Genomic DNA, 15508 nt, shown 5'->3' on the forward strand with positions numbered 1-15508 from the left:
CCCCTGCTTAGTTAAACATGAGCGGCAGTGAAATGTTAAAACCAAAAGTCATCACTCGTTGAATAACCTCACACTCAAACTGTCACTAACCTGAGATCATTAATCCCACAGATTATTTTTTAAATTATTCCCACCTCGAATCACCTGCAGTCAGTAATCTCTCCCGTTAAAAGACACATAACCTTGCAATAACACGGGTGTCCGAGGTGCGTTCTCGCCGGGGAGGAGGCGTTCGCGTCTGTCTGTGGTTCTGGTTCCGTGTGTGTGTTTGTGCGGGGTTGCGGGTGTGTGTCCTCCCCTTCTGTCCTTGTCCTCTTTCACACGTCGCCCACCTGTGTGTTGGTGATCAGGTGTGACCAGGAGGAGTCCCAGGACGCCGCTGTCCGACCTCCAGGGCAGCAACGCCATCAACGAGAGATCCCCGCGGTAAGACTGGACGTTTTTCTTGGCGAGACGCACAAGACACAAAAACACAAAGAGGACGTGGCTGTTGCTTCTCAGCTGAGGCATATGAAGGGTTCGGATCTGCTGCAGCAATTGTAATCTTGCAGCTTCTGCAAAGTTTCATGTGGGGACAAAATTAAGTTTTGAATTCGAGCAGATTGTGAATTGTCTAATTATCTCAATGACATAGTCATGAATCTGCATTTCGATGTTGTTACGTGTCAAGAATGGTGGTTATATTTTTCTCTTTGATTACTTGTAAAAAATATTCCGTCTCCTCCTCCGTCCAACCATAATGTGCCATTTTCACTTGAGGTGAACTGGTCACGTGACCCCGTACGTCACTTTCAGTGAGGCGCAAATGGGAAAAAAGTGTTTCCATAACACTTTTGCGATATACTTCTATATTCATGCGTCTGAAAAACCACCTCATGAAAGCGTAAAAACCTTTTAGCCATATTTGAGAGGTTTTTCGAAATTTACGCTTCTCCATTACCAGTTTTTTATTGCGATATTTACGTTTTGCGCAATTCTAGGGGTAATGGAAACGCAGCTACAGATCAACATGTTATTTACCTTTCTGTTGTTGGATTATTCTTGGATATGCAACAGTAAAGATATGATACAAAGTTGCTTTGAGGTAAACAAATTGTCAAACAAACAGGCACCGCCAGACTTTCCGAACTTTGCTGTTACCTCCGTCAGGATCCTCTGTTGTGACATTCATCGTGTTTTATTATCATTAGTATTGATCCCTGCGGTGAGACAGACGGGACGGGCCTCCCGCGGCACGACCTGTGACCTCTGCCCTCTCCGCCGCCGCTCCCTGCTCCCTGCTCCCTGCTCCCTCTCGTGTTGCCGAGCGTTAAAGCCTGCACAGCTGCTTCCTCTGTGATGCAAAGTGGGAGCTATGCGTGGCGGAGGAGGAGGCCCCCGGGAGCCATGAATATATCCAGCCCCTGCAGGGGGGCATGTCGGTGGGCAGCACCGTCGTGTTATGGCACCTCCGAGAGTCGCTGTTTGTCAACGCAGGTGCCGCCTTGTGCTGTTGGCACTGATGGATATGAACGAGCAGCTCGGGGAGAGTGTGAACGCCATAAATTACATTTAAAGGCCAGGCCCTTTAATCTGCGGCGCTGCCTGAGTGGAGTTTCTGCCCTCATTTGTGTTGATGTGCGTCATGTAATGCACGGTGTCGCCTGTTGTTACGACTCCTCTGGGGATGTTTAGACACGGCTGTGTTAAAGACAGTGTCGTTTGTCAGATTAAAGAAAAAATTATAGACCTAGATAGATTGATTGATACATGATAGTTACAAGATAGATACTAGATGCATAGAAAGAAAGAAAGATAGATAGATAGATAGATAGATAAATAGATAGATAGATACCAGATAGATACTTGAACGATTAATAGATAAAGAGTCTTCATAGATAGATAGAGATAGATACCAGATATATACTTGATAGATAGATACTTGATAGATTCTTGATAGATAGATTGATGTATGGCAGTTTCAAAATAGATACTTGATAGATGAATACTAGATAGATGGATAATATTTACAAGATGAATACTAGATAATACTAAATAGACACTTGGTAGATTGATACATAATGGTTACAAGCTAGGTACCCGATGGTCCTGAGGTACCTGGATCAGATCAGATAGATCGATAGATACAAGATAGGTACTGGATAGATAGATACAAGAATGATAGATAGATTCATTCATTTTCTATACCCGCTTCTTCCTGAGCTCAGGGTCACGGAGGTCTGCTGGAGCCTATCCCAGCTCTCTTAGGGCGAAGGCAGGGTGAGACCCTGGACGAGTCGCCAGTTCATCGCAGGGCCACATAGAGACAAACAACCATTCACACTCACGCCTATGGACAATTTAGAACGTTCAATTGACCTCACATGCATGTTTTTGGAGTGTGGGAGGAAGCCGGAGAACCCGAAGAGAACCCACAACCTTTTTGCTGTGAGGCGGTAGCGCTAACCACTGCGCCACCGTGTCGCCCTAATGATAGATAGAAGATTGATAAATACATAGATAGCATTTAGCAGGAGACCGCAAACAGAGGGCTAAACAGAGATATGCAGATGTTCTTTGGCTGCCCCGCTGGACCTTCAAGTTCAGCCGTCTCTCGGGAAACGTTCCTCTGGTTCCTGGCTGGTTGCTGACTGTGTGTGACTGTTCCGCAGGAGCTCTCCGGGCCTCGGCTGGAACGGGCGCGTGGGCCGACAGAGCCGCCTGCTGTCCGGCGGCTCCGCCACAGAGGAGGACGGCATCTTCATCAACTCGGCCAGCAGCAAACTTCTGGAGAGGGCGCACGACATCCTCATGTCAGTAACCCTGCACGCAGTGACCGAAAACACTGAATCAGTCGCATTGAAGCCTGTATGTGGCCGTTCGCCTGTTGAAACAGAGGGGGAGGGAGTGAAGAGAGGATCTCTGCAGCCTTTGTCTTGTCTCGCTTCAATGTTGTTTGGTTGAGTGATCGTCCTCATTTTCATTAAAAGCCCCATAAAAATCAGCAGCCAGCTCGGGTCGACCCTGAAACTCCAGCGCTGCTTTCAGCGGGGCAGCTCGCCGGTACCAGTCATCGCCAGTCGCTTTGCCGTCAGAGAGCAGCCCCAGATAGATGGAGCGTTCCATTTTTTTCAGGTCCATTGCAGGCAGAAAGGGCTCTTGGTAACGAGTGGGATGATAAATGGGACTGGACCTCTGACTCAATAAACACCCGGCCGGCTGAGGGGCAGCACTCACCGCAGGCCTCTCAACTCTGCCGCTGACACCGACCTTTGACCCCCATATGAAGGGGAACAAGTCCAAAGAGAGTGTTTTTTCCCCCCCGCCACCCCACCCCGCAGGGACCAATAATATGTTTGCTACACCAACCGAGACGCGGCCCACTTGGGACTAACGAGTTGAAGGCTTTGTCTTGTTTCTATAAATCATCGCTGCAGTTCTGAAGCGCTGAATCTAACATTTGCCCCTTTTCTTTCTCGCAAACAGGAGGAACAAAAACTACAAATCTAAGCCGGTGCTCCCCAAGGTAAAGGTTCACATTCGCCAATTAGTTTTTTCTCTTTGCTGTTGTGGACGCTAACAAGCTGCTCCGTCTGTCTGCAGCATTTACTCAACGTCAAGTCGCTCAAGTACCTGAGCAACCTGACGCTGCCCGACCGCATCACCAAGTCGCTGCTGCACTTGCACAAGAAGAAGAAGCCGCCCAGCATCAGTGCCCAGTTCCAGGTGAGCCTCACCAAGACCTAACAATTAAGAAAAAAAAAAAAAAAAAATGGCGAAACTATTAGTGATAATAATGAGACTGAGAATGAGCTGGACTGAGGAATTCTCCCTCCAGCTGGGAATGTGATCCAAACTAGGTGTGAAATTCACAGCACAGCAGGACAGCAGGCTGTGGTTGGTTCAGTCTGCCCTCCTCCACAGTGTGTGTGTGTGTGTGTGTGTGTGTGTGTGGATGGAATCTGTTATAGTCACACCCTGAATCTCTATGAGATCACGTCTGGATATTTAGTGTGGAAAGTGAATTTTCTCAGAGAAAAGCTTTGGATTTGGTGAGAATTTCATTTTATTTGGTTTTTGTTTTCCTGAACTATTGGCTGAGGAGACAGAAGGATTGTGAGAGTTTTCAGTCGTGATTGCTCCCGGCTGGCCAGAGTCGATTCGAAACAGACATTCGGTCCTCTTTGATTGAGACGCCAAAGTCCAATGGCCAATCAGCTTCAATCAGAAAAGCTTCTTTTAAAAAAAAAAAAAAAAAAGCTTTCCTTGATCCATCTTTTCAAGATGGACGTGTGAAATAAATCCAGAACACAGCTGGTGCGCCAGGTTGACTTCCTGCCTTCTGCAGCGCTGACCTGTGTTTCTGCCTTCTCTGTACGAACGTCTCTGAACGTTCTTCCCTTTTTGCAGACCTGCATGTGGGAGTTTTTAATCACGGCTCTCCATTCTCTCCTCGTGTTCCTTGCGTCCGCAGGCCTCGCTCAACAAGCTGATGGAGACTCTGGGTCAGTCTGAGCCGTATTTCGTCAAGTGCATCCGCTCCAACGCCGACAAGGTACAGACCGCATCCGCTCTCCTGCAGACCTGCTGCGGTTCAGTTTGCCGTCGGGTCGCTCTTAAAGTTTTCCTTTTCAAGTCTGGTGTTGTCCATCCGTCCCCAACAACTTCTCTGCGTCTCCCAGCTGCCCCTGAGGTTCAGCGACAACCTGGTGCTGAGGCAGCTGCGCTACACCGGCATGCTGGAGACGGTGCGAATCCGGCAGTCGGGCTACAACATCAAGTACAGCTTCAAGGTAACGCGAGTTCATTAATAACAGGATTATTATGTTTCCCCAACTTTGCTTGGCCTCTTCTGTGAACACCAAGCAACTTTCGAAGTTTCCGTTTACTGTTTGCGATTTGTTTGACAACTTGCCTTCAATGTCTTTTTTTTTTTTATTATTATATTTTTCATTGTCATATTCTCTCTTCTGTTTTTGAGTAACTGGTTTACATACAAATGATTAGTGAAAAAAATGAAAAAGATAGAAAAGGAAAACCACAAAGATTTTCCATCTGCATCCATAGACATTCTTATATCAATGTTAGTGTTCGTCACAGGCCCACAGTTGCCTCCAATATCTCATGACTAAATGAAGCAGCTAAAGCAAAGACGCGCACATTCCGACCACTTGAGAACTTTAGAAAGCCTGCTAGCGTGCGTGAGTGCAGGTGGTTGATTGTGTTGGAAGGTGATGGTTAGATGGACGTCGCACATGCACATTTCCTTGAAACTGTAATACTGAAGCCCTTCGTCTCCAGCGTTGGCAGCCTCTCCACGCTGAGGTCAGTCAGCACCCAAAAGGTGGCCTGGCTAGTACGAACATGACGCGTGTGCCTGGTGGAGTTTCCTGTCAAAGAAACTCTGTGACCTCAGAGTCGAAACAGACTCACCTCGCTCCCCCATCCCCCACCCCGCCATCCCCTCACCCCCTCACCCCAACTCACACACACACACACACACGAGTGTGTGAACTCTTCAGGCCAAAAGAGCACTGATCCATGACTGATGATGTCACCGAGGGCTCTGGTTCTGAAAGCTCAAAAGTTTTAGCGAGTTTGTGTTTCATAAAGGTGCAATAAAACACTTATTTATATGTCAATGTAATGTAGATAACTTGTAAATAGTCCAACTGTGCATTAAATTTCTCTGTAAACAGTTTTTCCCCCAGTTTTTTAAAAATTTATTTTATGTCTTTGTTTCTTTTTAGTGAATATAATTCTTTATCTTTTTGCACTGTGTTGTCGCGGTAATCATTCAAATTTCCCCAATGTGGGATCAATAAAGGCATTGTATTCTATTTCTGGTTCTGCTCGTCGTCGGGTCGGGACGGGACGGGACGGGACGGGCTGCCATGTGAGCTGGCAGCCGCCGCTCCGCCGAGAGTGAAGTCAGCGGATTTACAGAGCCGGGCCCGTCTTTTTTTTGGGGGGGGGCGCTGTTTTGTTTTTCTTAATGTGGATTGGAAGTGCAGTGTGGGAAGGAGGGCGTCTGGGAGCGGCTCGCACTCCGTCCCACGCTTCTCTCCAACTTGTGGTTTTTTGAACGCTCGCTCGGATCACGTCACGTCCAAATGTCAGCCGGAGATTATTTCAGCGTGAGAGTCCTGTCCCACCGCCCACACCCGCCATTTTCCATAAATGCTGCGGTGGTGCGGCTGCGTGCAGTAGGTGGCGTCGAGGTCCGCGGCTCCAGATGACGATGACGCGAGCTGAAGTAAAAATGCGTGACTTTGGCATAGTTCAATACATGTTTGAGCAGCTTATTCTTACAGTTGACTGCTGACTTTCACTCACTTTGCTTTTGAATTGTGAGAATCCATGTAGGACGCAGATTCTGAACTTCTGGACCGTTTTAGAGGGACGTTCCTCACTCGTCATGAGGTCAGATTCAGTTTGTAGACCAAACGGCTCACGATAAACAACTTCGAACCAAGTTCCGTATCGTTGGAAACCAACACAGCTGTGGCCGGTTCGTTCCCACTGTCAGGCTTGGATATGTTACTTCTTTGCGTTGGTTATTTGACTTTCACAATTTCATGCTCATTAGCTGGTAACGGTAATTTCAAATCAAAAGCTAGCCGCTGACTCATCGATCAACTCATCGTTTTTGTTGTTATATTTTTAAAGACAACCCAGCTCGATACTGATTATTTTTTTCCGATGACCTCACTCGCTTTTGTTCTTGGCGGGAGACGTATGAAAAAATTCCTCCCACTGACCGCGGTCAGTGCTAATAGGAAATGTCTTGGTCTCAGCGGGTCTCTTTGGAGGAGTGGACTCTTCAGGACAGAGGCTGCCTATTGTCCGCGGCCCTCTGAAACACTCCCCAGCCCTGTAATTGTATAAACACAGTGTCTGTTTCCCCGTCCGCCACCTCCCCGTACAGCTCAGTATTGACTCCAGACAATGGGCCTCAGTCTGAGGAGTGGGAGTTTGGCATATTTACACCATGATGTTCCAACGCCCTGCAAATATGGCCACGGTGGACTTTCACCTGAAACCTCAAGTCTCCATATTGTCCAAAATGTTTTATATATATATATATATATATATATATATATATATATATATATATATATATATATATATACACACACACACACACACACACACACACACACACACACTCGCACTCGCACACTATAGCTGGAGCCTGGCAAAGGGTGTGGTCAGTGCCCCCTGTGACATCACAAAGGGTTGAGAGAGCGTGTGCCCGTACGTGAAAGATGGTCTCTTACAGAGACAGAGTTTATCGTTAGGAGGAATAAGAAGAAGAGAAATAAACTTTAATTCTCATGGAATCTTCTGCCTCTCCTGGTCCCATTCTGCAGGATTTCGTGCATCACTTCCATGTGCTGCTTTCCGAAGGAACAAATGCCACCAGAGAGGGCATCCAGGGGTGTCTGGACCAGCTCGACCTGGAACCTGATGGCTACCAAGTGGGATGGACGATGGTTGGTACCCTCACATTGCTCTTCTCAGTTCACAGTGTGCATGCCACCTTTGATGCAGCTCTTAAAAGTATCCCTTGAAAGTGTTTTAAGTAACTCCTTGACTCTTAATCGTGATTATTTTAGAGAGACTGTGATTCTTTCTCTCTCTTTGATCCTTCAAGTACGATTAAGTGACCATCGCTGTTATTGAAACAGCGGAGAGACGCTTTACACATTCGTAGCTACCAGGTCAGGTCGATGTTTGGGGTAATTTTCGCCAAAAGCATCTTCCGTATGAACAGAAGCATGTAATGAAGACTGTGTTCCATGTCTGGAGGGCCCACGGGATGACTGAGGCATGATGGGATGGCTGTATATATAATTAGAGGGTCATACCTGACATAGTGGTGAGACCGTATCCTGGAATTCCAGCCAGTGTGTCCATATATATCCCTGTGGAAAGCCAGAGACGCCCTCCTCTCCCTTGCCGGTGTCCTGCCCTGACTCCCTGCTTGGCTCCTCCCCCACCTCAGGTGTTCCTGCGCGAGGCCGAGCGCCAGCGGCTGCAGACGCTGCTCCACAGGGAAGTCCTCAGTCGCATCGTCACGCTGCAGCGGCACTTCAGGGCACGGCTGGAGAGGAAGCAGTTTGTCCGGATGAGGGAGGCGGCCGTGTGCATCCAGGTACGGAACCGAGTCGTTAAATCAGCTGTGTTTTCTTTTTTGTTCGTTTTTTTTTTTTTTTCTTACTTTGTCTTCCGTGTGACTGAATCACATCGATGGTTTTTGTTCAGGGTCTTCAATTTACAGTTCTTTGATCTAACCAAATACAACCAAACACAGTCATTTTATTAACGTAGAATAATTATTTAATTTAATTTATACTAACAGGTTCAAATAAAAACATAAAATAAATTAAATATGTCAGCACACTTTGGCAAAAAAAAACAATAACCAATGTGAACACAATTCTATAACAACATAAGTAACCACTCCTGTGTGTTAATCACAGGTGTTCTCACACCTGTGATTTAGTTTCTTTCTATCTAGAAAAGGGGGGAGACTCTTGCTTGTTTTGTTTTTTTATGTTCCACAAAAAAGAAAAAATGAACCTGCCTTTTAACAATCTTGATTGAGCCTTTTTTGGTGTCTTGACAACAATAAACAAAATGACAGCAACATGCCTTTTCTTCTTTGGATGGAAGACAAAGGCCAAACAAAACAACCTGTTCACTCCTTTTAATCATTCAAATCACATGTAGTTGTTTCATGACAACACATACACGCACACACATAAAATAGATACCACGGCAGAAGATTTTTTGGAGTACGAACGTTTCCGCAATTAAATTTCCCCAAAAAATTTGCTTAATTACTTAAAGGTCCAGTGTGTAAAGTTGTTCAGAAAGCTCCAGCTAACACAATAAAATACTCTATGTATATTTTTAGGAGGAACACCAAATTACTTTTATTGCTCTGCATTTTTATGGGCAGCATGTTAAGCATTAACCAATATAAAAATCATAAATCAAGCTACTTTTTGCACACTGGACCTTTTACAGTCGACTGGAGCGCCTCCTCACAGTCCTTCATGGTTTGACCAGTTTGGTTTAGTTCCAGTCACTTGGGTAACACATCGTTATCATGGTCATTGCAGAGATGGTGGCGATTGTACCGCCCTGCAGAGGAGGACGAGGAGGAGGACGAGGAGGAAGAGGCAGAGGAATACCACCCAGCTGTCCAGGAGGGGGCGGCATTGTGCCTGCAGAGCCACTGGCGGCGCTACAGGGAGCAACAGCGTTTCAGGCTGTGGAGAGAAGCTGCTGTGGTGCTGCAGAGGGCCTGGAGGTCGACCCAGTGCCGCCGCTGCACGGCCGCCGTGGTCATCCAGGCGGCCTGGCGCTGCTACCGGGACAGAGAAGGCTACCTGCGGCTGTATGCAGCGACGGTGTGGCTGCAGGCGCTGTGCAGAGGCCACCTGGCCAGGCAGAAGTAAGTCTCACTGGAGTGGCGTTCAGTGTTGCTGCCATCTGAGCATTTTGAAGGTTCAATGTATAAAATTTGCCTTCATTTGTCAGTTTTATATTGGTATCATACAGCCTATCAATACATTAAAGATGTATACTCACAGTACATTAAAATAAATCTGGTTTTCCTACCTTTGGAACGGTTCTTATACGTATATAAGAATATACATAGTGCAAAGGTCTTGCTTCGAGTTTGCTGCCATCTTGCTCCGCCATATTTCTAAGGAAGCCTGGTGTGGACAATCCAGCCCACCTAGAGGTGCGTTTCGTATATAGGGTGAACGCTCGTGTCCTCAAATAAACCAACGAAGAAGAAGGTGGACGAGGTATCCAGGTTTGAGCTCGCAGGCCACCGCAGTTCACTGGCAAGCTCAGGACAGGGAGGCTATGGAGTGAAAGAGCGCTGCAACCTAAAATGCAACCACTTGATGTCGCTGTTTCTTCGTAAAAATCTCCAAATATTACAAACCTAACCTTTAAGCGAAGCCCTTGGAATTAACTTTCCCCGAGCCAGAGAAGGAAAAAAAAAAAAAGAAAAACAGATTAATCTTTGCACACGGCTCCTGAACTGTGTTTGGTCGTTGTTCCATGTGCTTATGAACCAACGTCGTTACGCAAGCAATCTGAACCAAAGCTGCTCTGCAATCAGCTGAGCTGCTGAGAGCACGAAATAAGGCACAGCAGAAGTCTGGTGGCAGCTCCAGGCGGTGATCATTTATGAATAGTCGCATGTTTTGTTTGCAGGTGGAGGACGTGGTCGCACTTCCTGTCTGGTTGTAATCCTGTTTTTGTACTTTTTTGTTTTTGTTTTGTTTTTTACCTTTATTCACAGCGTGAAGACTCTGAGAGAGCAGCGGCTGAGCGAGCAGCAGGAGAAGCTGCTCCAGTTGCAGAATGGACGGGTGAGTCCACTGCCAGAGGAAGAGGAGTCGCCACCGCAGAGCATCATGGGGTTGGACCTCAGCACCTGGGAGGATCGTTCCTGTGAGCAGAGGGGGAGGAGCCTGCAGGTCCTCAACAGCCATGACGACGAGGGCAGAGGGCAGGAAGAAGACGCCGGAGCAGAGCGAGAGAACTCCACCGTGGCCCAAGCCGAAGAACCGGAACCGACTTGCGCCACAGTGGTGGTGCGAGAGAGGTCCCGGACGGTGGACGAGCCCGGCCAGAAAAACACACGGGCAAAGAGAGAGAGCCGGAGGATGAGGGAGCTGGAGCAGGCCAAGTTCAGCCTGGAGCTCCTCAAGGTTCGGGCCAACAGCGGCGGAGCCTCGTCCCCGTCCGAGGAGCGGCGCTGGTCTCTGGAGCTGATGCCCGTCACCACGCCCCCACTGCGTTCGCCGCAGGGCACGCCCGACAGCCAGAGCTCCAAGGGAAGCTTTGAGCTCCTCAACATGGACGAGGAGGCCCCCAAGGCCGTAGAGGAGTCCATAGACAGCGAGGAGCCCTGCTCGCCTCCTCCGCCTGCTCCAGATCCCGGTTCAGCGTTCGCCTCGCTGAGTCCAGAGCCCGCCGAGCCCGCTGAGCCTCAGGGGACAGCTGCCCCTGACGCTGTCCTCCACCCGGGCAGCCACGCTGACACCCAGGCAGAGCTGGCGCGGCTTCCGGCCACCGCGCATCCGCCCAAACTGGAAAACTACCTCCCGACTTTTTACGTCCCGAGCAGCGAGGGGAGCGCGCTCTCCCTCCGTCGTCCCGCAGAAGATCCCCCCAAAGCCGAGTCCATCTCCACAGCGACCAACACTGCCACTGTGACCAAGCACCTCAAGGAGAGGCGGGACTCCGGGCGGCGGCCGGTGGTGGTGGTCATCAGCATGCAGAAGGAGACGCCTCTGAGCCCAGAGCAGAGCCACCTGTTCCGTCCTCCCGCCGAGCTCCGGGACTCCGGAGCCCAGACGGAGGGGGAGTCGCCGTCGTCATCACCGCAGAAACAGCGGCCGAGCCCCACCCCCACCCCGCCGCCCACCCCAACCCCTCCGCCCGCCCCCGCCACCGGCCCCCGGGCCGACACGACGGTGCTGGAGAAGCTGGCGCGGCTGAGCGAGCAGAGGGAGGAGCGCCAGCGCAGCCAGCGGCGGCAGGACGAGCGGGAGATGATGGAGCAGATCAGGCAGCAGAAGGAGATGCTGGAGCGCCAGCGGCTCTTCTTCGCCCAGTGCGAGAGGGAGCTGCTGGAGAAGCAGCGAGACGAGGCGCTGCAGAGGATCCAGCAGAGTCAGCGGCAGGCGGGGCAGGAGGCCGGGGGGGCAGCGCCCGGGGGGGCAGCGCCCGCCTCGGTCAAGCCCCTCAGGCCCGACTCGCTGCTGCTGGCCAGGACGGCGGCGGGGGCGCCGCAGCCGCACGCCAGGAGACAGTCGGACTCCACTGCCCCCCCGACCCGCCCGGAGCCTCCCCCGCAGCTGCCACCCCCACCGGCCTCTGCTCCCAGGGAGAGACGCAGAGCCACCACCACCACCACCACAGAGGGCTGGGCACCCAATCTCACCCTGGAGTCCAAGGACAGGGCGGCCAACAGGTCCAGAGCGGCCAATAGGAAGCCGCCGAGCAGCCAGCTGACCACAGTCAGCATGACAGACAAGTCGGGCAAGATCTTCTTCTCTCCAAAGGACAAGGTCACGTTTGCAAAGTAAGTCATCAACATTTTTGCTCAGGTTTTTTTTATTTAAGAAAATAAAAGGGAAATAATAATTTACAGTTGAATTGAAGTATCAAAGTGCTTCCAGAATTAGTGCCTAAAATTTCGGCCTTTCAGTTCACAACTGACTGTGTCACTAGAAATGCCAGTGATGACGTCAGTTGGTTTCAAAATCACTTCAAATAGTTAAAAAGTGGAAAAACAACACAGCGTCACTTTCAAAAGTTGTCCTGTGGGAGTGAGACGGAAGAGACATGAACACATCGAGCACCTCTATGTGTTGCTACCATGCGACGTGACCCCCAAGTCAAACAGGAAGAGATCCTCATCCTCATCTGGACTGAAAGTACTTGGTGGCTACTTTTCTACATGTATTAATTGCATTTCTACTCCTGTTTTTTTTTTTTCTTTGTTGTATGTCTGACAGGTTTGACGGCGACGCTAGCAGTAAAGAACCTCAGGCTGCTGCTGCTGCTGCTGCTGCTGCTGCTGCTGCCGCTGCCGCTGCCGCTGCCGCTGCCGCCGCCGCTACTGCAGCTGCGGCAGCCAGAGAAGGCCCAGTCGCAGCCAGCAAGGCCTCCAAAGGAACCAAAGGACGCGATGTGAGCACTTTGTCCTCTCCTCTCCTCCATGAAAGAGACAACATGTGCAACATGTGCCGGCTAGTTTCGCAAAACTAGCCGGCACATGTTGCACATGTTGTTTTGCAGTCAAACTGCGTTACCGTATCAAGTAAACACACATCTAACCAACATTTAAAAACATGCACGCGCGTACACACACACACGCACACACATACACACACATACTCTCCAGTGAGTGATTATGTAAAGTGTGAAATAACTTGTGATGAACTCCAGGTTGGCCGCTCGGGTCAAAAAAAGAAAGCCAGAATGGCCCGGACCCGCTCGGACTTCCTCACCCGCGCCCCCATCCTCTCGGTCGCGGGTGACACCGACGAGGAGGACGTCGACGCCGACAGCCCCCTCAGCCCCCCCAGCCCCCGTCATTACACTCTGCCCCTGTCCAGTCAGAGCTCCACGGAGGCGGGCTTAGGAGAGTCCTGTCTCAGTGACTCGGACATGGTAACCGGCAGCCCGAGCCGACCGAGAGGGGGCGCTCTCTTCACAAAGCCCAGCTTCTCTGTCCTTTCTCACCACCACCCCCCTCTCTCTCTCCTCCTTCCTCTCTGTCCCCTCAACAGAGGTGGTGGGGGGCTCAGACCTGGGTCTCGCCACCAACTGAGCTGCCGCACATTTCACTGCTGTCCTTGACGGCACAACTTTTTGTAGCAGGGGAAAGCGTTTCAGAAACACCTCCTCACAGATATTTCCTCAATTCAAAGGACAGCAGACTGCTAATGAAACTGTTTTGGGATCTTTTTAGATCCCCGGGGAGAAACTACGAGGCAATGTTGATGGATATAAGCCATTGGCTGTCCCACAAAAACATGAATTAAAGGTTGTCAAACAAATGTTAATACTTCCAGCCTCATGTGTTTTGATAATAAAGGTCCCACGTTATACCACAGTTTCAAACAGGGAAATGAGAAAAATTTAGCTTTGTTTTTGCTTCACTTTTCAGAAAGTGTACGCTGAAACACTGTTGTGATGTCAGAAAGGGCACAAATCTCCCACTAACACCACTCCCTGGTTAGCAGGTTGGAACAGACCTCTAGCCCCATTTTGGCTAACTCTGATTTACTGAATAGTTGTTGTTTTTTTCAGCTAATTATTCTTGTCAGTATGGGGGGGGGGAAATCACAAACTCAGACCTGACCGTGGGTATAATAATATAGGACCTTTAAAGTTGTCATTATGAAGGAGGGAGGGGTATTTTTGAAATGTTTTCTCCCTGAAAACACTCGGTTTAGTTGCTTTTCTAACACCACAGCTGAAACTGTGACTTTCCTTCTTGGATTTATCCTCTCTGGCGGATTAACAAGTATTTGCATGTCACTCGGTTCTTTTTTCCTCCCTCTCTTAGCACAAAACGTTTCTTGCAAGTTAAGCAACCGGAGTCCTTAACCGGAGGATGAAAACTGTCTCTCTTGACTTTCTTTGGGACTTAACAGAGTTTCTCCTTGTTTCAGAAGACTGATCTGTACTTTGGTTAAGATTTTGGAGTTACTAAAAAATGGCATTCATTTCGAAAAAGGGAACCGCCGACAAGTGCAATTGCTCTGTGGCGATGCTGCCATCTACAGGTCTTAAGACCCATTGCGTTGCTGGCTAGTAAAATCTTTGTTCCAGGGTCATGTGAAAAATAAATCCAGTGCTGGATTCTAACTTTGTTGTGTTTGTGCTTCAGCCTGCAGCCTGCGAGGAGCAGAAGAAGATGCAAAAGGCCTCGTCGTCGGTAGAATTGGGCAAGTCGGACTCACTGCGCAAGAACTCGCAGGACGGAAGGTTCGCCTCGTCGTCGTCGCCGTCGTGGTCGCCTACTGACGAGAGATTTGAATTTTTAAGCTCTCGTTAGATCAAGCAGTCAGACCATATCTGATGTGTTCCCTGCAGCAGGGTCCGCGGCAAGATGCGTTTCTGGGGGAAGACCAAGTACAGCGATAAGAAGACGTCCAGAGAGAAGTTGATCTGCGGTGCAGATTCTCTGGACGGAGAGTACGGAGACACCGGGCCCCTGCTGGGAGATGGTTCGTCGCACCGCACATGCAGGGCTTCCTCAATTTAGACGCCTTCAGTGTGATTTGTGCTGTGAACTTCTCCCTCTCTGTCTCTTCCCCGTCCTCGCAGCAGGTCAGGAGAACCTGTCGCCCCCCTGCAGCCCAGACCTGACGCTGGAGCGGAGCTTCAGGGACCTGAAGGAAAACAAGGAACCGTCGCCCAAGGTGAAGCGGCGGCGCAGCGTCAAGATCAGCAGCGTGACCCTGGAGCCCACCCAGTGGCAGAGCGACGCACTGCAGATCATCACCTGCACCAACGACTACAGGAGCATGAACGACTTCCTCATGAAGAAGGTACGCGGCAGGGAAACAGTGATGAGAAACGGAGGCGATGCACAGGCAGCGATGCTAAGAGTTCCGTGCTGTCGCTGTCTTGCAGATCAGCGACTTGGACACGGAGGACAGCAAGAAGGACACCATGGTGGACGTGGTCTTTAAAAAGGCTCTGAAGGAATTCCGCCTCAACATCTTCAACTCCTACTCCACGGCACTCACCGTGAGAAACTCTCAAAAACCTCTGCTCGTCGTCCGTCTCGTTGGCTTCCAGTAGAAAGGGATTTCACTCGTTCCTTCAGCCGAGATTCCACAACCAACTTGATTTCCTTAGTGGGGATTCAGCTGCAGAAAAACAATGAAGGATAAATACAGGAAGTGACTGAGAGCCTTGCTAGTGCTAAAGAGATTACAGTTGATGTTGCTAACAACTTCAGTCTCGA

At 49.6% G+C, this 15508-nt stretch overlaps 1 protein-coding gene across 12 annotated transcripts in view; it reads left to right on the forward strand.

Moving 5' to 3' along the window:
* myo9aa (myosin IXAa) overlaps positions 1-15508 on the forward strand; it is an 85077-nt gene that overhangs the window by 61751 nt on the left and 7818 nt on the right. For 4 of the 12 annotated variants that reach the window (XM_076018867.1, XM_076018913.1, XM_076018903.1 and 1 more), the window contains 16 exons: positions 351-426; positions 2652-2792; positions 3466-3505; positions 3583-3705; positions 4454-4534; positions 4662-4772; positions 7353-7475; positions 7988-8137; positions 9111-9445; positions 10313-12103; positions 12540-12714; positions 12973-13197; positions 14423-14520; positions 14629-14762; positions 14863-15086; positions 15172-15288. In XM_076018867.1, the coding sequence (XP_075874982.1) occupies positions 351-426; positions 2652-2792; positions 3466-3505; positions 3583-3705; positions 4454-4534; positions 4662-4772; positions 7353-7475; positions 7988-8137; positions 9111-9445; positions 10313-12103; positions 12540-12714; positions 12973-13197; positions 14423-14520; positions 14629-14762; positions 14863-15086; positions 15172-15288 (3944 nt within the window). The remainder of the gene's footprint in view (positions 1-350; positions 427-2651; positions 2793-3465; positions 3506-3582; positions 3706-4453; positions 4535-4661; positions 4773-7352; positions 7476-7987; positions 8138-9110; positions 9446-10312; positions 12104-12539; positions 12715-12972; positions 13198-14422; positions 14521-14628; positions 14763-14862; positions 15087-15171; positions 15289-15508) is intronic. The other 8 variants (XM_076018887.1, XM_076018949.1, XM_076018877.1 and 5 more) reach the window with 5 other exon arrangements.

Source organism: Nelusetta ayraudi, unplaced genomic scaffold (assembly GCF_046127955.1).
Source record: "Nelusetta ayraudi isolate G7.1 ecotype Tasmania unplaced genomic scaffold, CSIRO-AGI_Nayr_v1 ptg000002l, whole genome shotgun sequence".
NCBI lineage: Eukaryota > Metazoa > Chordata > Actinopteri > Tetraodontiformes > Monacanthidae > Nelusetta > Nelusetta ayraudi.